Genomic DNA, 24121 nt, shown 5'->3' on the forward strand with positions numbered 1-24121 from the left:
CGTATTAGCCCAGTGGCCACAAGTAGAATGCATGGGAACCAGAAGTGACGTATAAAACTTGCTCGTCGTCGTGTACACAGCGCTTTCAAAGCGAGGTTACTTCAAGCCCTGCTATGCCAAGGATGCGGTCTGCAAGCCACGGTGCTCGACACCGAGGTGATGCCGCTGTTCTAAAGAGATCAACATTATTTCAGAAAAGTGCGAGCATTTTTAATGCCTTACAGAACATCCTGATGTAGCGATGATTTGTCTTGAATATCTACAGCATTCCATTTCTGTGCATGAGTTACGCATACGTACTCTTCCATGTGCGTACAAGCGATGCACTGGGGGCTGGATATGCCTCAGACAGTTTCTTTTAAGCCTGTAGTTCAGTAGTTCAGCTTGCAAGTTTTGCTCAAAGCAGCCCTTCTCAAAGTCGTCTTCACAGACAAATTTATTTCTGCTAAACTTGAACATTGATGCCGAGTGCTTGGCTCGTATATTCTGTAGCCATTTTCAGCCAGAGGAAAAGCTTGCATGTGTCAACTGCTTCAATGACCAAGTTGGCTATGTCACTTCCGGAATTTTAGTACACCACTTTTTACGAGCCAGTGAGTGAAAGTGAATAAAATCGACTCAAAAGGCTTTCAATGATCATATCATTTTAATATTCAAAATTAATTTTCAAGGTAAATTTCCCCTTTAACACAAGAGTTACAATTTTCTATCCTGCATTTCAAGTCATAGGAACTCACCATCAACAACTGACATGGCAATTGCTGAAACAAAGATGCTGGTATTATTTTCACATACCAACACTGAATAAAGTCATCATTTTACAATTGGAAACTACACATAAAATGATAACGGTGATTAAAACAGTTGTTGTGATTGTAACCTGATAGAATTTCAACATGTTATTGTGGATTGTTTTGGGATTGATATCTTTTTGGATTGTAACATTTCTTGGTATGTCACTATTGGCATTGATTATACGGTGTAGTGACGTATTGCTATGTGTCATGTAGTAACAAGAATTTTTGAACATTTATGTACTGGCTTTGTGACTAACACTTATCCTGCCAAGGTCATTTGTCATCACAAGAGTGAAAACAATGCAATTCACTCTTGTGAATGATGACGGCTATATCATCTATGACACTAGATTGTCATCCTCTCACCTGTCCTCAATGATGACGGCTATATCATCTATGATACTAGATTGTCATCCTTTCACCTGTTATCATCTATGATACTAGATTGTCATCCTCTCACCTGTCCTCAATGATGACGGCTATATCATCTATGACACTAGATTGTCATCCTTTCACCTGTCCTCAATGATGACGGCTGTATCATCTATGATACTAGATTGTCATCCTTTCACCTGTCCTCAATGACGACGGCTATATCATCTATGATACTAGATTGTCATCCTTTCACTTGTCCTCAATGATGACGGCTATATCATCTATGATACTAGATTGTCATCCTTTTACCTGTCCTCAATGATGACGGCTATATCAGCTATGATACTAGATTGTCATCCTTTCACCTGTCCTCAATGATGACGGCTATATCATCTATGATACTAGATTGTCATCCTTTCACCTGTCCTCAATGACGACGGCTATATCATCTATGATACTAGATTGTCATCCTTTCACCTGTTATCATCTATGATACTAGATTGTCATCCTTTCACCTGTCCTCAATGATGAAGGCTATATCATCTATGATACTAGATTGTCATCCTTTCACCTGTCCTCAATGATGACGGCTATATCATCTATGATACTAGATTGTCATCCTTTCACCTGTCCTCAATGATGACGGTTATATCATCTATGATACTGGATGTCATCCTTTCACCTGTTATCATCTATGATACTAGATTGTCATCCTTTCACCTGTCCTCAATGATGAAGGCTATATCATCTATGATACTAGATTGTCATCCTTTCACCTGTCCTCAATGATGAAGGCTATATCATCTATGATACTAGATTGTCATCCTTTCACCTGTCCTCAATGATGACGGCTATATCATCTATGATACTAGCTTGTCATCCTTTCACCTGTCCTCAATGATGACGGCTATATCATCTATGATACTAGATTGTCATCCTTTCACCTGTCCTCAATGATGACGGCTTCAATGATGACGGCTATATCATCTATGATACTAGATTGTCATCCTTTCACCTGTCCTCAATGATGACAGATATATCATCTATGATACTAGATTGTCATCCTTTCACCTGTCCTCAATGATGAAGTTTATATCATCTATGATACTAGATTGTCATCCTTTCACCTGTCCTCAATGATGACAGATATATCATCTTTGATACTAGATTGTCATCCTTTCACCTGTCCTCAATGATGACGGCTATATCATCTATGATACTAGATTGTCATCCTTTCACCTGTCCTCAATGATGAAGGCTATATCATCTATGATACTAGATTGTCATCCTTTCACCTGTCCTCAATGATGAAGGCTATATCATCTATGATACTAGATTGTCATCCTTTCACCTGTCCTCAATGATGACGGCTATATCATCTATGATACTAGATTGTCATCCTTTCACCTGTCCTCAATGATGACGGTTATATCATCTATGATACTGGATGTCATCCTTTCACCTGTTATCATCTATGATACTAGATTGTCATCCTTTCACCTGTCCTCAATGATGACGGCTATATCATCTATGATACTAGATTGTCATCCTTTCACCTGTCCTCAATGATGAAGGCTATATCATCTATGATACTAGATTGTCATCCTTTCACCTGTCCTCAATGATGACGGCTATATCATCTATGATACTAGATTGTCATCCTTTCACCTGTCCTCAATGATGACGGCTATATCATCTATGATACTAGATTGTCATCCTTTCACCTGTCCTCAATGATGACGGCTTCAATGATGACGGCTATATCATCTATGATACTAGATTGTCATCCTTTCACCTGTCCTCAATGATGACAGATATATCATCTATGATACTAGATTGTCATCCTTTCACCTGTCCTCAATGATGAAGTTTATATTATCTATGATACTAGATTGTCATCCTTTCACCTGTCCTCAATGATGACAGATATATCATCTATGATACTAGATTGTCATCCTTTCACCTGTCCTCAATGATGATGGCTATATCATCTATGATACTAGATCGTCATCCTTTCACCTGTCCTCAATGATGACAGATATATCATCTATGATACTAGATTGTCATCCTTTCACCTGTCCTCAATGATTACGGCTGTATCATCTATGATACTAGATTGTCATCCTTTCACCTGTCCTCAATGATGACGGCTATATCATCTATGATACTAGATTGTCATCCTTTCACCTGTCCTCAATGATGACGGCTATATCATCTATGATACTAGATTGTCATCCTTTTACCTGTCCTCAATGATGACGGCTATATCATCTATAATACTAGATTGTCATCCTTTCACCTGTCCTCAATGATGACGGCTGTATCATCTATGATACTAGATTGTCATCCTTTCACCTGTCCTCAATGATGACGGCTATATCATCTATGATACTAGATTGTCATCCTTTCACTTGTCCTCAATGATGACGGCTATATCATCTATGATACTAGATTGTCATCCTTTCACCTGTCCTCAATGATGACGGCTATATCATCTATGATACTAGATTGTCATCCTTTCACCTGTCCTCGATGATGACAGATATATCCCGAAGTCAGGGCTCGAAATTAGCGGTAGTCCCGCATCCACAGATTACCAAATTATCTCTGGGGCTACCAAAATCCATGAAATGGTAGCCCATGTAACCTCCACAAATGTAATAATCTCCACAAATGTAATATCAACCACAATTGTAATAAAATCAACCACAAATGTAATAAAATAGTCAACCATTAATGTAACAACCCGCAACCACAAATGTAATAAACAAATTAACCATAAATGTAATAAAACTCAACCATAAATGTAATAAACTTGAACTTGCATATGTGATCATTTGTTTATCAATGCCCTGAGTAAATAATAACTTTAATAAGAATAGTGTAATGTTATTGCATACTTACCTGAAACTAGGTTTTCTTTCCGAAACACAGAATAGAATACTTTGAGAACGCTATCAGAAAATGGCAAGGTAGTCTGATCAAACTGTTAGATAATGGAAGAGGAACAGCAGTTCTAGACACTGATAATTACATAATAAGGAAGCGTTAAAATAACTCGTCAACCAGTGATACCACACAAAGTTTATGACAGATGACTCAGAACAAATAACAGAGAAATATAAAACCTTATAACAGAAACTTACGACACAAAACATGGTGACGAGAACATATATTTCAATCTAGTAAAAAACAATACCTTGAATACAGTAGAACAAAATTAGACATCCTGGCATCCCTAGTGAAGGAACAAACTTCAAGTGGGAATAGGAATACAGACAATCTATCGATTATTCCACACAATTTATCCACTGAAGATGAACTGAGGCAATTGATTAAGAAAGTATGGCAATTTTAGAAAAAACGGCGTTAAAGGATCGTAGTGTTATACAGTCTTCCCCATTCTCATGCTGGAGTAGAGACTGCACTGACATTCATATTACAGCTGTGTCTCGCCGTGGCCAATCAGTTCTATACACAAAACAGTGAAACGTAAAATACACTTTCAAATATATTTACAAACACACTAAAACGCAAACAATCAAGATATGAATGTGTGGAGTTGTTTTCCTTATTACATAGATCAATATTTAAGGGCTAATTCCTCAATTGCAACAACAAAATAGATTTATTACATTTATGGTTGATAAGTATTACATTTATGGGTGTTTTTTTTATTACATTTATGGTTACCATTTATTACATTTGTGGTTGGTGTTTTTATTACATTTATGGTTGATTTTTGTTACATTTATGGGCGATATTACATTTATGGGTGCATTTTATTACAATTGTGGTTGATATTACATTTGTGGAGATTATTACATTTGTGGAGGTTACAGCCCATACTGACTACCAAAGAGTGCAACATAAAATTCAGTCAGTACTTGGTGTGCAATGTCCAATATCTGAACTGACTTACTTAAATGACAGGCACTGGAAGTGATAGTCAATGAAAACACATTTTCCTTGCATTTTGATCATAATTTATCAATCACAGACAATATGCCTCCTCCCTACAGTTAGCCCATGGTCTATTTTTAGCACTGTTACAGTATATCTAGTCTCAACGTGCTGAGAACTTGAAGTCGTGGTCGTTGTCATGATGACTATCAAAATTTTCATACAACTCTGAGAATGAAACAAGTTGTCAATGGATCACCAAGCTTTTGAGTATCACTGTTGTCCATTAGGCCAAAAAAATAAAGATCGTTTCTGCCAGCTGGTCACCGCGTGTGTCATTTCAGAACCTGCGTGTCATGGCATTTTTTTTTTTTGGGGGGGGGGGGGTTTACTTACTGATCAGTACAGCTATCCTTGATATCCCTGTTTGCATGTCCAAAAATACTAAGCAGAAAAGCGAAGTATTATGCAGCCAATGATAAATGACTAGAAATTCACTTCATGGGCAGAATCTTGCAAAATTGCATTTTCTTGTCTGGTTAATAAAAAATACCATCAAGGACAGTGTGCTCACATTCGGTTTGAATTGGTAAATTCAAGAAATATTTAAACCAGAAAAACCAGAATGACAAAAGCACATAAGGTCTGCAACTTAGGTACTGGAGGTCATCTTTAGGAACATGCATATCAACTTCTATAGCAATGGGACAAGCAGATCCTACATACACAAGCAAATGTCAACAAAAAAATTAGCCAGAGAAGCTTGACAAAACAAAAGGTGGGAGAGTGAGATAAAAGTAAAGAGTGGGAAAAAATGTACAAGGGATCTGGTAAAAAGTAACACTACTTCATCAATCTTCTATCCCCTACCCCCTCCGAAATATCAAATGTTCCACCCCTTGGTTGACCATGTTTACATAAGACCAGCTGGTAGGAAATGTATTTACAACTTTGGGGATGTTTTAATTAATGCTATGAGTGCTATCATTCGAATGTAAACAGCACTTAAATCAGTAACAGATAGTAAAATGCCTTCCACTGGGGGGGGGGGGATTACGACATATGGAATTATCCTGGATCCAAATTTCTCATCAGTTCTTGTGTGTCTTACATGCAAAAGTTGCAAAAATTGGTTCGCAATGAAAAAATTTACCTCAGCTTTGTTTTCTGGATCAAATTTTACTACAAGTTAATATTAAACACGACAAAATTATGTTCATAGCCTTCAAAACTCTCTCACAACATATCCTGGGTTGGTGTAGGTCATTTAAGGTCACAAAACAAAATTACCTAAAATATAAAAATTTGGGGGTTCAACACTTTGAGCAGAAAATTTATCTGATAACATCCCTCGGGACTTTTGTACCAAATTACAAAGCTGGTTTCAGAGAAAAACATTTTTTGACTAAAAACTGAAAAAATTACCCTAAAAATACCGCAATTATACGGTGTCGCTCAAATTTGATCAGAATTGGTATATACCAGTATGGGTTACCAATGATCAACAATAAATGTTGTTTCTTTCTGTTCAGTGGAGGAAAATTCTACGTTGATGTTGTGACAATGATTTCTGCACAGTACCACCAGAAAAACAACAAGAAATATTTAAACCAGAAAAACAAGAATGACAAAAGTAATTAAGGTCTAACTTTAGGTACTGGAGGTCAACTTTAGCAACATGCATAGCAGAAACAAGTCCCTCTTAGTTTAGTATAGACGATCTTCCCCCATCTACTGTCTATGGTTTCAGCTGGTCTGTTACTATGTAACAGTTCATAAATAATGACAGGAAATGAGTCAAGATCAGTGGAGTTGGCCTGTTTCTTACTGGTATGCCATCACTCCTGCACATTTGCAGGATTTCCCTTTTTCTTACCTCATTTGCACATTTTTGACACTGATGTCTTCATTTCAACAAATTCACATCTCAACCCCTGCATCTACCTGTACACCAAATACTGAGATGGTAGCTTTGGCGGTATGGGAGCCTTTGTGTGTGACAGACATACATCCGCACATACCCACAAATATACAGACATGCAAATCAGATGCAAATGAACTGATTTAGCTTATACGATAACCTCACATTGGTATACCAAATGTGAGCTAAAAATAGAAACATGCAAATTTCATCCCAAATTTTAAACACCTACTTTAGAATGCCTAAAGGAACCTGCACAACCAGTTTCAACCCAATCTGACCAACGGTTACAGAGTTTTAGCAATTTGCAGGGTTTTTCCTTTTTCCCCTCATTTGCATATTTTTGGCACTGACATGATCATTTGAACAAATTCATATCTCCACCCCTAGGTGCACCTGTACACCAAATACTAAGACAGTAGGTGCTGCGGTTTAGCTGTTTTGACGTGGACGGACATACATTCATATATACGTACATACATACATGTACATACATACATACATACATCACAGTCCCTCCACCAAACGGTCGGGAAACGCTATTGTCAAAACGTGCGAACGAGGGGATTAGCTGGTAGGATGCGCGTTGCGCTGGCGTTCGCTGTTGATGACGTCACACCAGCTGTAGCGTCCCCTCAAAGAGTGGGTACGGTGGTGTCGTCTTCGACGAAGAAACTAGCCTGAATCGGCCGTAAAGTGTACAGCTATTTTGAAACGTCAGTATATTCTCGATAAGCAATATTTCTTGATAAGGAAAGTGGGTGATCTTTTTATTCCCAATCGATTTTCAGCGCTAAATCGGCGTTTGTATTCGCTATCGCGTGTAGGTCATTTTCATTGAATTGCGTCTTTCATGTGTCAGGAGAACATGAATTTTTGTTCGCTCTACACTGCAAAATTATGACGGTCTGTTTCATTCTGATGTCTGTACTTGTGATTAAAGTATACGTAAAATTACACTGACGAACCCAGTTTTTGAATAAAGGTTTATAATGAGACGCAAACTGATAGTTTATTGTGTAATGCTTTGCTCTGCAATTTAGAAAATGGCGTCCACTGACGATCTGTGTTCGCGTTGTGTGAAGAGTCGAAATATTCATGGTTTTTCGTTTTGATGACTGGTCAAATAAGTTCGATTGGGACCTATTTATCTGATTGAAAGCAATTTCAACTTATTTTAGCGATTCAATAACTGCAAATCGAAGTATAAGGGAAGGATAGAAAAGCAGATGACCAAACTCGGCCGAACGCCATTTTGTTTTTGCGACCCTCGCAGAGTCGATGTTCGATTCTTTGAAATCTTTTTTGATCGCTGTGCCTTGCGTACTACATGGTATTTAACGTAGATTTTCTTGATTTGGTACTTGTATAACACCATTTAAAATACACTGACGACGCAATTTTTGTGATCAAACGTATCCATTGGCGGGAATTTTACGTGAAAAATATTGTTTTGATTCAACCCCATTGCGGTTTTTCTGGCGTGTCATGAAGCCCTATCGAGCCATGTGCTTGATGTGTCACACAGGTCTCCCGCGGTAGCTGTAAAACAATGCCGCTACGAATGCCGCTACGAATAGGAAAATTTACATCAAAGAAAGGTCATTTTTGTTTCAATGTCCTATGTCCTCGAAAATCGCTGGCTCCTTGCACTCGTTTTCACAGACGGGGCATGTGAACTTCGTTTTAACTTAAACTGAAAGTTATACAATCAGAACATTGTAGACCTCTTCACTCTGTTCCTCTGAAATGGTGTTGAAATCGATGTCTTGTCATCAAGAGAAATGAAATCATGGTCGTAATGATTACATTGGTGTTGACTGCAAGTGTAGTCCAGTCAAACGCAACCAGCACGTGTAAATACGAAACACAGCCTATGTACGCACGCGCATTGTCCTTAAGTTCATTGCATGTCAGGTAAAAATGGTGTCATCGTTTATGCTAATGTTAGACCAAGTCGCTATAATCTCTTTACGCTAATAAATAGTGTAACGGAAGCGCAACGCGCATCAGGACAATAGAAATACATTGCGTTTCCCGACCGTTTGGTGGAGGGACTGTGCATACATACATACATACATGCAAATGGCATGCAAATGAAATGATTCAGCTTGAATACGATTACCTCACATTGGTATACCAAATGTGAGCTAAAATCAATATCCCTAAACTAAAATATGCATGGGCTACCAGCCATTGTCACTGGGCTACCAACTTCAGAAAATGGTAGCCTGAGTGGACTACCAGGGGAAAACGTTAATTTCGAGCCCTGTCAGAAGGAGACTGTTTTGCACTACTCTGATGGCCAGTGATGTAAATAAGAGCCGGAAGCCGGCAAAATTAACCGGGTGTGAACGACGAATTTCCGGCTGTAAAAATTACCAAAAGCACTTTTTTCATGTTTCGAGACCCCTAAAAAATTAGACCGCGGTGAATCAAAGTCGGATGATCCGTGATACTCGCTCGCTCTGTTCAAATACAACGGCGTTTCATCGCGACGCGATCAATAAACTTGCCTTTGATTGTTTTGTCTATGTGCGTACGTGATCAGTACGCTTTGCATTAGCCATGTAACTAGATCATGGAACGTCATATTTTGCGTTGATCGGCACTCGTTTAAGTTCGGAAACAAGTTCGGATCTTGTTTTGTATTATCGGAAAGAACGATGACCGCTCGGAAGTGGTCGGCTGTCACGTGCAATACCGTATTTGACTGCGTTTGGTCTAACAATAGAAACTTGTGTGCAGACGACAAGTGTAAATCCAGAATGTCAGCGAAGCGGAAGCCTTTGAAACGTGAAATTTGTGAGCCGAACCAAACAAGTATAAAACGATTTTTCGCCGGGAAACCCCGTGAACTGTCGCATGAAGCAAACGACGAGACGTCCCGTGAGCTTGAGACTGGAGTCGCGTCATCATTTGGAACTGCGTCATTGCCAACCCCGAGTCACGTCGTCAGCCATAATAATGATGCGATCAAATCATCGGCGTTTACTGATTCAAGAACAGGGGCATTGCCGAATGTTGAATCTGATTTGCCGGCAGAAAACTCTAAAACTTTTACACATGGCGACGGCGACCATGGTTGTTCTAGCGACGCTGATAAAATGAAACCAGGCAAGTTGAATGTCGAGTACGAGTCTGTCCTATCACTGAGCGAAGGTGAAAATGAAACTTTGTCGGCGTTTTCAACTCTGTTCGAGAGCGGTGGGTCCGATGTTGGAGTTCATAATTATTATTTATGCAGCAAAACTTGTTGCTCGTCCGTACCCATAGACGATAAACATACCGTGAACACGAAATATAAGTTCATCCATGCGTGGCTAACTGACAGTAAACATGGTTTTGACAAAACTACGGGTATATCCCTTTTCCTGCCGAGCGCCCCTGTCCGTTATCCTGCCAAGTCGGTCAAAACCGGCCCCCTTTTCCGTGTCTACAGAAGATAGGCTCTCCTGCACGCTTTCCTGCCAGGCATTTGGCGGGAAAATACCGCATTTTCGGGGTACGATTACTGACCATATACGTGTTAGACTTCAAAAATTTTTGCATGCCCGTATAGAGGGGCAACCGCTGATGAGGTTGTGTCCAGAAAATGACGAGGTCACGGGCGTTGTTTGCCCCGGGGGACGTGCACTTTTATGCCCTTTTCTAGCTTACTTTCGCGGAAGTAAAGCTCGTTCGCCGGCACGCACGGCCACACCGGGGAAACGTCACCTCTCTCGTGGGTTAGTAGAAGACCCAGGGGTTAGTGCTATGGGTGCGGCAGCACCCTCAAACCTGTCCTGTTTCCCCTGGGTTGTGTCACTTGGCCACGTACTTTGAACGACTTGGAAGAGTCGCCATTGCAGTCTGCTTTGACGTAGTGTCAACGACATAGTTCCGCCATTGAAGGAAGGCGTGTACGTAGTTTGGCCAGTTCAGTGAACACTTAGCTCGTTAGTGTTACCGTTTCCTAACACGTTAGTTGTGCAGTTGTTACTAAGGTGCAGTTTTGTACCACCTTAGCTCTGGACAGTGCAACTGCTCTATGCACTAACCCCAACGACAGATGGTTGGTACAACGTCTACGTCGCACGAGCACAGCCTCCGTTGGGCTGTGCCCCTCCCACGTGATACAACGCACGTTCATCCATTACTATAGCGTCCTTACGGATCTGCCAAAAACGAAAGTGGGGGTAAAAACAAAACAAACGAAAATATGCGATCATAGATAGTATTTTATTCGGGAATAATTTACATTATGCCGAACAATAAATCTCGGAGTCTGTCTCGACGTCCGAGTGCATGGTCCGTGTTTCAAAAATTACAATCGGGGTGGCAGATCCGTGTTTCAAAAATTATAATAGGGGAATTGTACAAAATAATCCGTCTAAACAAAACAAAACGAAAATATGCGATCCATAGATAGTATTCTATTCGGGAATAATTACATTATGCCGAATAATAAATCTCAGAGTCTGTCTCGACGTCCGAGTGCATGGTCCGTGTTACAAAGATTACAATCGGGGGATTGTACAAAATAATCCGTGTTTCAATTTACAATCAGCGGGATCGTAAAGCACAAACAAACGGCACAACCGTGCTCAAAATGTGATAATGGTCCGTGTTAAGAATACAGTCAAGCCACTGTTAGGCGAAGCTGTCCCCTGTCCGTTATTTACGTCGGGTTCTCTTGCTGATGGGTGTCGTCGGGCTGTGTGAGTAGAGGTCTGCACGCCAATGCTCCTCTTACCTCGTAGCATCATGCGATGATGAAAAGCCGCAAAACACTCGCCCTCGTGAAGATGAACCCCGCACAGACTACATCCTTTGGACGTCTCAGACAGTCGTCCGCTCGCTCGCAGTGGTCTTACCCTCTCTGCTACATACTTTACAGCATTTCTGCCGCCCCTCCAAACGGCTGACAACGTGCATCGGCTGATTTTGTGGATTGATGTACGAGGCAAGAGAAACAGTGGCCTCGACCTCTCTCACACTGGGCTGCGATCGCCCACAATAACCGCCAATGAGTTGTTTCCCGACACGCAGATGAAACATCTTATGGGTCAGCTTACTATCAGGGTGTACATGCTTGAAGCATATATATGCATTTACCAGGGCAACATCAATCAGGTAACATGCCAGATATGTCCACCATCTGTGGTTCTTGCGCCCAGTGTGAAAGTACTTGCGCTTCTGGTTGGCTCGGTCGACGCCTCCCATGTACCGGCGATAATATACAGCGACAGAGGCACTTGTCGCCGCTCGTCTCCCTCCCCCACTGGCACGCACTCCAAGGGTGGATAGACCGTATTCAAGATCAGCACCTGAGCGTTACTATCCTGATAAGCAGTGATGTTAAGACGAGAGTCCGTTCTGGTCGTGGCTTTCATATCCCCAACAGACAGAGGAAGGCGCTTCCTCTTACCCGGCGGAATTAATTGAGGGGGCATGGTGCGACGATTACGGCGGTTAAAACTCCCGACCATGTAGATCCCGGTCTCCATCAGCTCTCGAGCAGTAACGACTGTGCTAAACAGGCTATCACAGAATAGGCTGTGATTATATCCACAGAATGGCTGGACCAGCTCCATCGTAATCTTTTCACCACACCTCGCTCCTGCCGTCTCCCATCAGTCCGATCCCGATATTTCACACCTAGGTACGGTGCAAAGTTAGCTATGTATGCAGTGGTGGAGTCGCACAGCTGCCATATCTTGAAACCGTCTCGATCAGGCTTATGCGGTAATCTCTGCTTAAATTTAGAACGGCCCTTAAATCGCACCATGCCCTCGTCGATGGAGATCTCTCTACCCATCTTATAATTATTTACGCACCGGTCAACTGTGGGCTCCATCCATGGATTGATTTTATACAGGGGATCCTCCTGACATCGACGTCGGCGGCGTGCCTCATCAGGATCACGACGTGGATCGTTCTCTGGGTCTGCCAGATGAAAGTATCGCATAAGCTGCTGAAAGCGACTGCGGGTAATCACAGTAGAAATACCCTGGTTTCTCAGAAAGGGATCGCTAGACCAATAATCCTCCACTGATGATTTACGGTCGATACCCATACAGACTAAGACGCCAATGAACGCCTGCACCTCTCGGTAGTCAGCGTTACGCCAGTATTTATCTATTTTCCTAGCGATATGTCGCTGGTGGAATTTGGCGTATTTATTAGTCTCGTCCTTGGCCAATCTGATCAGTGTAGCTGGAATAAACTTAAAAAAGTAATCGAGCTCACGGGCGTGGCTGGGCAAGGTGAAAGTCGGTCCTCTCTCATGGTCAAAATCGGTCTCCTCAAATATATTAGCATCGGTAGTCTCCGACATACGCCAGACAGGAGGGGTGTCGTCCTCCGCCAACACAGCAGCAACGTCATCATCGTCGTCAGAGCTTGCCTCACCTACATACTGCCTGTCATAAAAGTCATCGTCCTCTGCCGCATCCTCGTCAACCTCCGAGTCGGACTCAGCGGTGATATCACCGTCGTCTGGGCGTCTGGGCCTGAACTCGCCCGTAGCTGCATCAAGGATCATATCTGGCTCAAAATCAGGTGGGCTATCCTGATAACGAACCCTCCGCACTATCTTTTTCGGCGGGGACATCGCAGCACACGAAACTATGGCAGGAGCGGGCTCGGCAGCCTCTGCTGATGACGAGGACTCAAGCTCTTTCGCACTGGGCACAGGAACCTCTCCTGACGCAGGATGAGGGCTCATAGTAGCAACAGTTGGTGTCTCTCCCGGAGCAGCCGGGGGAGAACCAATGGCATCAGCCGTCTCATTACTCACTGTCTCACTAGCAGCAGCAGACGTAGTCTGTGCAGGTGAAGTATCTCCCACAAGAGCAGATGTAGTCTCTGCAGGTGAAGTAGTCTCTCCCGGAGCAGCCGGGTGAGAACCACTGGCAACCGGTGACCCGTCATCATCCTCGTCGGCAGAACGATCGGTCTTACGTTTACGCTTACCACTGGGTTTTTCAGCCGGAGATGGCTTCGCCTTACGGGAGCGTTTCTTGCCCGACTTCTTAGAACGTTTACTAGGGACATCACAACGATCGCTACCACTACCGCCCGGAGACTCTGCATCTTTGAGCTTCAGTCGTCTGCTCGCCTTCAGAAAACTTTTGCGGTCCGTCAAGCTCATGTCTGGAACAGTGTCGACAGACTAGCAGGTCCCTCCCTTTTAAAGCCACAGGGAAACAAAGCCCTGGACATGATTGGACGCAGGGGTGTTAATATATGCATCCACCTGTTATTATAATGGACCTACGGCAATCAGTCCACCACCGGCGCTGACATTCCTACCCGTCATGTAAATTGCCTGTCCGCACCATTTGATATGCTAATAATACTCATTTGCGATGCAAATCCCTCGAGCACTTAGCATAACATAGTCAATGTCATTAGCATCTCAACTTGACATTCCGTCCAGCTGGGTACGTGGCATGCGCACCTGCCACCCAAGGACGTTGGCCCAAGCCCATGTTTAGTACGGGTGGGAAACCCGTATCTTTAACCTCATGTCCCTTCTAAGTACGCCTGCGCAGGGCGTATTGTCATCCAAGTCGGTGACAAGCCAACCCGACAGATCGCCCATTAAGCAGTAATGGACTGGCCGTCTCGTTCTTGTACGGCAACGAACAGTGCTTCAGCGGCTTGTTTAGGTCATAACCGTCGCCTGCCGAGCGGCTTACCCAACTAAGGCGGTCAAAGATGAAGGATGCCAAAATTGTCAACGGCTGTCTCGGCCTCGTCCGTTGGGCAAACATGGCTCCTTCAAATAACGTGGCCAGCACGTCTACGTCATCAGCGGTGATGACGACCCGTCATTGACGCCCGAGTGCGTAAAACTCGGAATATACCGACAGGTACCTCTACCTGAGTCGGTCATACTACGGTATAAACCAAACACAGGTCTGCCAACTCCCGTTAGACTCGGCCGTTAGCCGAACTTCACAGGGACAACATAGGCGTAACAAGTCGGTGAACAACGGTTCACGCACCTAACCGCAGCCGCCAAGTCGGTGAACAATGGTATCAAATTTTGAGGCCATGTTCCTGAATGGCAAGGCTGAGGCGGTTGTTTCGTTGCACGGCTTGAACGTCTAGAGCCAAGTGCAGCCGACAACGTCCGACATCTGAGTGGGTAGTCTTTTCGAGAAGGTAACAAGTCGGTTAAAAGCGGTGGTTACCCTTCACAAATGTCGCTCAAGTCCGTTCGGATCAGTTCCATGTCAGGGACTAATCAAGCCGAGTCCGTCAAATCCGTCCGCACTTCCCGTCAATCAGGACCAAGTCCGTGATTTTCGTCTCGCACCATTGGCAAAAAATTGCACCGCCAACTGAGGCGGTCTTAGGCGGTTGCCTTCGAGAAAGCCGAGTCGTCAAATCCGTCCGCACTTCCTGTCAATCAGGACCAAGTCCGTGATTTTCGTCTCGCACCATTGGCAAAAAATTGCACCGCCAGCTGAGGCGGTCTTAGGTGGTTGCCTTACAGATTAGCGTTGCCGAGACGGTCAATTTCGGCCGCAATCTATGTAGTGCCTCAGAGCCAAGTTAACCCAAACTCCGCTAGAATACGTCAACGTGCTAACCTGCCAAGTACGCTACTCGTCCCCCCAAAAAAAACCAGTCCCCCACCGGGGGTGGGGGACTGGCTGGGTAGCTTCCGCACCTTCCCTGTCGTTGGACTCTCTGTGAACCCATTTCGAGAGCAAACGCCGTTCCTCGCCCAAAACCTGTCCTCGAACGACCCCTAGCGCGAGCAAGGGTTTGCTACACGTAGTTCCGTCGACTAGGCAGGAAAGGGGGTACCAAAAAGTAGCCCGATTTCCACCGCCTTGGCAGGATAATGGCCATGGCTGCTCAGATTCTAGCTACACCGAATTTCAAGCGGATTTTCACCGACTTGGCAGGAAAAGGGATAAGGTGGCCTGTTCACGTTGAAAACACTGGCATTTACTGCCTTTTATGCCGCAAGCACGACACAAGTAATCCACGAAATAAATCGAAAGTATGGAGCGTGAATCCCTGCGTCAGAATGAGGAAACTGGCCTTAGAAGAGCACACAAATACGGAGCAACACGAAGCGGCCGTCAAAGCCGAAATGATGATGCGCGTCTCGACCTTTCACAAAGAATTTACGCACAAAAAGAACGTTAAATCCGACGTGATTGAGAAAGCTTTCAAAACAGTTTATTGGCTTGCTAAAGAGGAAATTGCAAATGATAAATTGTCATCGCTTTTTGATCTACTAGAGCTGTTAGGAGTAGATGATATCAAATATTTTGACCATCGAAGCCGGCCCTCAGTGAGGGAGATGTTTTGATTTGGGCGACACAATAAAAGAACTGATACTTGAAAAAATCAGAAACTGCAACAGTTACGGATTGTTGGCTGATGAGGCTGCAGATGTCAGTGTGATGGAACAGTTGCTAATATTTATTAAATACTTTGATTCTGATGAGCAAATTGCTAAAACACAGTTTCTCAGTATGAGGCACATTAGCAGTGCTAGTGGAGCCAATGCTGAAAATATTACTAAAGAACTTGTACAGAATTTGGAGGAATGTAATCTGTTGATTGAAAGTTTGAAAACATTTGTCAGTGACGGTGCAAGTGTGATGGTTGGTAAAAATAATGGAGTGGCTGCCCGTCTACGTCGGTTAAATAATGTAATGTTAAATTTCCACTGCATATGCCACAGACTGGCATTAGCCTGTGCTGATACCATTGATGATGTGAAATACATGAAAGAAGTAGAAGAAACTATCAAACAAATTTGGAAGTTTTTCCAATATTCCCCTAAACGAACAAATGTGTTTGTACAAGTGCAAACAGAAATGCAACATATTGAGTTATCAGAAAAGGGCAAACGGTCTATTGTTACCAAAATAACAAAAGCCTGTAGAACACGTTGGCTGTCTCTGGGTAAAAGTGTTAATGCAGTTTTGAGAACTACATAGCACTGCTTCAAACTTTCAAACAACTTGATAGTGATCCACTAGCTTTAGGTCTGTACAAAAAGATGAGATCATCAAAATTTCTGGCTGCATTGTACACGCTACATGATGTACTCCCCCATCTGGATGAATTGAGTAAAGTTTTTCAAACTGGCTCATTAAACTTTTCAAGGGTGGAACCAGCTATCAAATACACAAAAGCAAAACTGAGTGAAATTAAGGATACTTGCAGTCCTCTGAAATTATTGGATACAGATCTTGAGCCAGTCAATGGACGACTAAAAACTACTGAATTAAACATAACTGACCATGCAAGAGGGATAAATGAAAACTTGTTAAAAAAATATGTGACTTCTTTAATAACAAATATTGAGAATCGTTTTGATGACAGCTTAGGACAGTTAAGCTGTTTCAGTGTTTTCAATATTTTGGACCTACCTAGCTGTGACAACTGTGTTGAATTTAATGAGTATGGATCAAAAGAAATTGACACTTTGTCAAAACATTTCTTCAAAAATAATGATAATGCCAAAAAAGATGAAAGTGAGATAAAAGCAGAATGGGGAAAAATAAAGTTTGACATGTTGAAGTGGAAAGATACCATACCAATCACTCTGAAAAACAAATGGTTAAATCATGAATACACAAGTGGTAAAGGAAAAGAGAAACAAAAAGTATTGAATCAATTGAGTGGACTTTGATCAAGATCATTTCTGTAAAATACTTCTTCCCCAAGCTATCAGAGATAGCTATGATTGCAGTCACAGCACCAGTCACTAATGCATGGCCTGAGAGGGGTGTGAGTGCCTTAAAGCGCATCAAAACACGTTTAGAAAAAGATTAAAACATAGGGCCAAAGTCCCTGAAGCTACTATAGACATGGATACAAAATTAAGTATTTCCTGACTGCATGAAATTATCTCACTAAGGCCATTCTAGGGACATGTAACCCAAATATTAAAGCTGTCTGACCAAAAAACAAGCGACTCAACATTTGACAGAGCTCTGCTGTGTTATGTAGAGAATAACCTTTTGTGACACATGTATTGATGAAGAAGGTGGATATCTTTGATAGCTCATTTCAGGATGGCCTGACCAAAAATGGAAAAAAATTCTGTAAAAATACAGATTTGCATATTTCATCAGACTACATTAGTCTATAATAGCAAATAAACGAGAGTTAATTACATTCTAATTAAAGTAAACAAGACTTGCTTAAATCAAGATTTACGTCATAAAAAAACAGCATATCTGTCAGGTTATAAAGAATCTTGAGTTGGTTATCTTTTAATATCAGTATTTTCACCCTATTAACCAAGCACATTTTAACTTTCAAATTAACATTGTAAGTAAGTCCTGTTGAATAAGTTGAGACTGTACGTACTCAGAGAAAGCACACTGAAGAGACAAATGTTTGAAACTTAAGAAGTTCAAGGTCATCAAAAGCATTATAAGGAATCATGTTACACTTTCATTGCACTGTTTACACAGATTGCATAATTGCTATAAATAGCACATGAGAAATCTTACAGCCCAGCTTTACCATAAAACCCCTATCACTTTGATCACTCTTTTAATTGACCACTCTATTTTTTTCCTCAAAAAGTAATCTTATTTTATCCTTACCAAGTCAACCATAAATGGAAATTAGAACTTTCTCTATCTCTATTTATTTGACCACCCTATCATGACAAACTATTATGAGCAATTCTCTTTTAGATAACATAAATGGTGGTTCAGAATATATCAAAGTTGGGATTCAGGAAAGTTGCCTTTACATGTTTTAATCCTCCAAGATGGTAAGCATTTCACTATGAACTGTCAAAAAAAGATGAATTTTCTGATAATTCCACACTAAAATTATTTTGGCTAAATTGATGATTTCCTAATTAATTCCATTATTTAAAATCATATTAATTATTTTTTTCTGGGTGAATTGATAGGGTTTATACAGTACAAGAATTACATACAATGTAAGTCAAATTTTGACCAAAAATGACAAAAAAATTCCTTAAAAATACACATTTGCATATTTCACCACAATTTGAACAAATCTAAGTTGGGTTATCCCTAGGGACCTGTATACCAAATAACAAAGCTGTCTGACCAGCTGTTACGAACAAGAAGATTTTTTACCAAAACACCTTTTTTGGCATTAATTTGCCTATTTTCGACAATATCAAAAAATTGAAAAAAATAGTTTCTCAAAATCATATTTTTCATCTACACAACAAATATCAAATCAGTAGGTACTGCGGTTCTCAAGATATTTGAGTGGACGGACGCCTCACAAACGGACATACATACATACATACATACATACATACATACATACATACATACATACATACAGACTGACGACGGACGCCGGACGGATACCCATCCCAATAGCTTCTATAGACTATAGTCTATAGTAGCTAAAAATGACATGGTAAATGCCCTATTACACATTACTGTTAATGGCCCTGAAGTTGGAAACTGTGATCATGTAATTAAGCAAGCTACAGAAACATGGTTAAGTAAAAGGCAAAGGAGAAAGATTGCATATAGAAGTGATACAGACAAAGAAACAGAAAAACACAATGAAATAAATGGCAATGTTTTAGGAGGAAATGTTGACACTACAGATCAAGGGGTACAGTGTGATGAAAGAGCAATGATTGAGGCATACTTACAAGAAATAAGACAAGCAAAGAAATTATTTGATTTAGAAAGTGATGATGATGATGATGATGAATATAACAGTGATGCAGATTCAGTTTTTGATGATTGTGATGATGAGATCATGTAACAGTTGAACTGTGTGTAATGTTGCAAACAGGAATAAAATATAAGTTAAATGGTATGTTTTGGTGTTGTAACAGTTTATTATCAAGAGGGGGAATTTACAAACTAAAAAAGTGTGGGTTTTGGGGGTTTTTTTTGGACGGGGTAGGGGTGGGGGGTGTTAAAAAAAAGTTTCCAACAATATCATTTTCCGCCTGTGTTGCCTGATTTTCCGCCTGGTGAAAATTTTAGCTACATCACTGTGATGGTATCATTCTTCTGTGACCCCAAATCACTTTAATTGGTCTCCAAATTACATCTCACAGGAAAGTCAGTTTTCATTCAAAATGAAACTAAGCGCGTCTACGTCTGCCAACAATATGCACTTTCCCAATATTCTTCAATTGTGTAACATTGGCAAAGATTTGTGTTTCCCACGACATAGCTGTATCCCTCCTTGCCTGACTGCTTGGAAAGATACTGCCACTACTATGACATGCCCCATACAACCAAACGTAAAATCACTCTTTGGGTCTTGAAATTAGCCTACGTCACTGTCTTGCATTGCGTATCGCCCCCCTTGTCCAGGTAAAACGCAAGTAAAAGTTACGGGTTGGCGTGTACCCCTAGCCCAACTTGTTCGACCTTTTTCGGCTTTTCGAAGTTGAGCCGACGACTTATCTTAATACGGACAAACAGTCTTTCACACCTTCGCAATCTCATGTCCGTAAGTGTGTGAGGCAAGGGCTTCCTTTGCTCAGAATGTACACCCAGCGTGCAGCGCACGAGAGAACATCGTGAGCTTTAGTGCCTAAATGTTTTAGTTTGCTATAGTGACATGGTCTTTTCAGGAGATTACCAACGGTCACATGCGGCGTACGGCCGATCGCCTCGCCGATCGAGTAAATTAAAATGACTGAAATTAAAATGACTTGTCAGGCTATCTGATTAGGTGTACTATGTTTTCGTGCTAAACATGGGAAATTTCATCAGGAAACATTTGCGCGCCAGGATGCTTCCCGTCTCTACACAATTGTGAATATGGTGAAGACGGCGATTCAAAATGGCGACCCGACAGTTCGGCGACAAGCTCTCTTTGTTTTTCTTCATCAAAACATGTACAAAATAGGCCTAACGCATCACTTTTTGCAGGATTCGTTTGCTCTGAAAATGCACGGGAACATGAGTCGATTGCATCATTTGTCTCGTGCTCTAAGGAAATGATAGTTCTGTCAAAGGTTGACGTCCAACACAGCTATACTCAGAGTGATAGTTTTCGGAAAGGGTACTGAATTTCGCACAACCAAAGCCGTTTCATAAATGACGAGCACTACAAATTCTTATTACCATACCTTTTGTGTTTATCGTCAAAGTGTTAACACCACGGAAGTGGAATATGTAGTGGTCAAGTTGCAAAATTTTTGACCCCGTGTTGAGTGCGTAGTAATCGGACTGCTATGATTGCAGTAATCGGACGTCGTATTTGGAAAGTGAGTAGGGGCTAAATGTTGATAATTTGAAACTTCAAAACCCCAATTTTCATTTTCGATGTGTTTAAAAAACTGAATGTAAATATTTCGTGATAATTAGTTACGTTTAATAGACGACATAACCATATTTCGACGTGTTTGGCGCTTACCTACCGGACATACGGGCTGTCTCTGTGTGTTGCTTTCGGCACCTTTTATCGTATGGTCTGGATAACTTCGCCAAATTTGTATAGCCCGAAATAGCTTCTACTAAACAAACTGCCCAAAACGGGACAGCAGTATCACTTACTTAATATGAGGTCACACAACTTGTTAAACGCTTTCATTACGGAGTGAAGTGAGTCCGACCATGGAGGTAGCTCCATGGTCCGACGAACAGCATGTGATTGAATGTCCAAAAACTGAGGTCGTCTGAGAACTGCACACTGAGTGTATACTGTACTGCAGCTACAACATGCAATGCATTAATTCGAAATACTAAGGCGCGGGATTGCTCCACTTTTTATAAAATAAATTCAACCGTGAAAAGTTCAAACTGAGACTGATACTGTCTTATTTCATACAAAGAAATGAAGCGTAGCCTCATCGTACTTTCAAATCTGTCCCGAGCATTCCATTGCTTTCAATGCACTCGCGCTTTGTCTTTCAGAGTCAGAATCTGACTCTGATTTGGAACCACTCGTGCTGGATGCCTGGGGTTGCCTATGCGCCTTCACGCTACTTCCCCTCGAAATCACTTTCTGAATTCTGGTCAACCATAGACCCTCGAGTCGAGGGTCCTCGCAACTGCAGCTGGACCGACCGCCGGTGTGGCTTCCTTGCCAGTGTTTACTGGGAGTCTGTGAGCACTGTTTATATAGCTGACTTTGTTTGTGGTCTAATTTATGCAAGGACCGCTAAATACACTTTCATGACAATAGCCTGGTGCAAATGACGTCAACTTTACCTGTTGGTCAATATGCAAATACCGCTGCCTGGCTCGGGTGCGAAGAGGCCCCCTCATAACCAGGCATGAAAAAGGAGTCAAATTTCGCCCTTCGCGCACATCTTTCCGAACGGACACAATATGCAATCCATAGACAGGTCCCCTAGCTGAGATTTTGGAGGGAAAAAATAAAAACTTTGGAAATCATGTCATAGGCCCTTTAAGAAGGGAGAAACCCTCACCTTTGATGACATCGTATTTCTTCTGAAAATTGAGAGATTATATATAATTATCAGGTCACTACAACCGTGTGGTGTCAATTCTCTTTAAATCAATCAATCAATCAATCAATCAATTCAACTTTATTCATCCCTTAAGGGCAATTCAGATTGGCGGACAACACACAAAATATCACAATAAACAACAAAACAAGACTAAAACTAAAAAATAGTGACAACACACAACGACCGCTAAGATACATCATTTAAAAACCGCACAGCGGTAGGAATAAAGGAATTCTTGAGCCGGTTTGTCTTGCAAACTGGACACTTAAAACGTCTTCCCGAAGGAAGCAGTTAGAATTCTGAATTTAAAATATGCTCTGATGAATTTAAAATGGAACCTGCTTTCCTCGGACACTGTTGCTTGTAAAATGACAAAATGCTCCTCTGTGGTGCGCCAATAATCTTTGAACTTAAAGTGACAATATTTTCTATGGAATTCTTGTGTTTTAAACTTAAATTCTGGAACCAGCAGATAAATGAGAAAGTTATGATGCTTTCGATAAAAGACTTATAAAAGAGAGATAAAATTATCCTGTTCACTGAAAAGGATTCCAATTTCCGTAAAAAATACATTCGTTGTTTCCCCTTCTTTAAAATCGCTTTAGAATTCGCATCCCATCTCAATTTATCATCAAAAATCAAGCCAAGATATGTGTAAATATGAACAATTTCAACTTCCTAATCATGAATAAAACGATTTCCTTGGTTTTGACTACGTTCAGATTAAGGTATGAATTGTAACACCAATTAACAAATTCGTCTAGGACGGGACCATGTTTTTCATCAGGCCCTACAAGAAGCGAGAGGAGAGCCGAGTCATCTGCAAATTTTACAATGTGGCGACCTTCATAGTTATTTCTACAGTCATCTGTATAGAGGATATAGAGCAGAGGAGACAAAACACAACCCTGTGGAGAACCGGTAGATGTTTGTAAAGAATCAGACAGCCGGCCATTAACAAGCACACGCTGAGATCTGTTAGTTAGAAATTCAATAACCCATAATATCAACTGACTGTCGAGTCTAAACTTCGTGATAAGTTTGTTGGCAAGAATATGGGGCTGTATCGTGTTAAAGGCAGATGAAAAATCTGCAAAAAGAATTCTAGCATGGGCACCAGGTTTCTCAAGATGTTTATACAACTCATTCAAAATAAAAAGTTTGGCATCTTCAACACCCTTTCCAGTTCTATATGCAAATTGAAGAGGATCAAGCATATTTTCAGTCTTGGATAGGATGAAATGTTTGATTATTTTCTCGAATGTTTTCATCACAAGAGAAATGACAGATAGTTTTGGTATATGACTTACCTTGGCTCTATCAAATATGACTTTATGAGGAATCTCAACTTCCTCTTCATCTCTGCCATAGTTTTTTGGAGCCAGAGTTTCCGATATTCCCATCAAGAAGTTTGAAAATCCTGTTTTTATCGTGCTCCCTGAGGAGTTCTCAACCTGTAAATAGAGTCATTCAAGAAAGAGAAATAAAATGATTAATGATTGCAACATAAACAAGTCATCGTTGATGACACTGTCCCCACTTGTTAATGGGTACTTTAATTACAAGTCCTCTGAGAGGAAAGAGTCCTCTTCATTAATTAGGTCTGTGATTAAATATACTGCGATACAGATGGGGCTTAATGGCCAACAAAGAGTTCCATGGTGTTAAAAACATAAAACCAATGTAAGCTGCCTTACCTATTACAAA

The 24121-nt window shown here is 41.3% G+C and overlaps 1 protein-coding gene across 1 annotated transcript in view; it reads right to left on the bottom strand.

Moving 5' to 3' along the window:
- The window catches only part of LOC139132744 (BSD domain-containing protein 1-like), a 74583-nt gene that overhangs the window by 10766 nt on the left and 39696 nt on the right, over nt 1-24121 (bottom strand). Inside the window, exon 4 of the mRNA XM_070699010.1 lies at nt 23725-23868. Coding sequence (XP_070555111.1) covers nt 23725-23868 — 144 coding nt within the window. The remainder of the gene's footprint in view (nt 1-23724; nt 23869-24121) is intronic.

This window comes from Ptychodera flava, chromosome 5, assembly GCF_041260155.1.
Source record: "Ptychodera flava strain L36383 chromosome 5, AS_Pfla_20210202, whole genome shotgun sequence".
In the NCBI taxonomy this organism is placed as follows: Eukaryota; Metazoa; Hemichordata; class Enteropneusta; family Ptychoderidae; genus Ptychodera; species Ptychodera flava.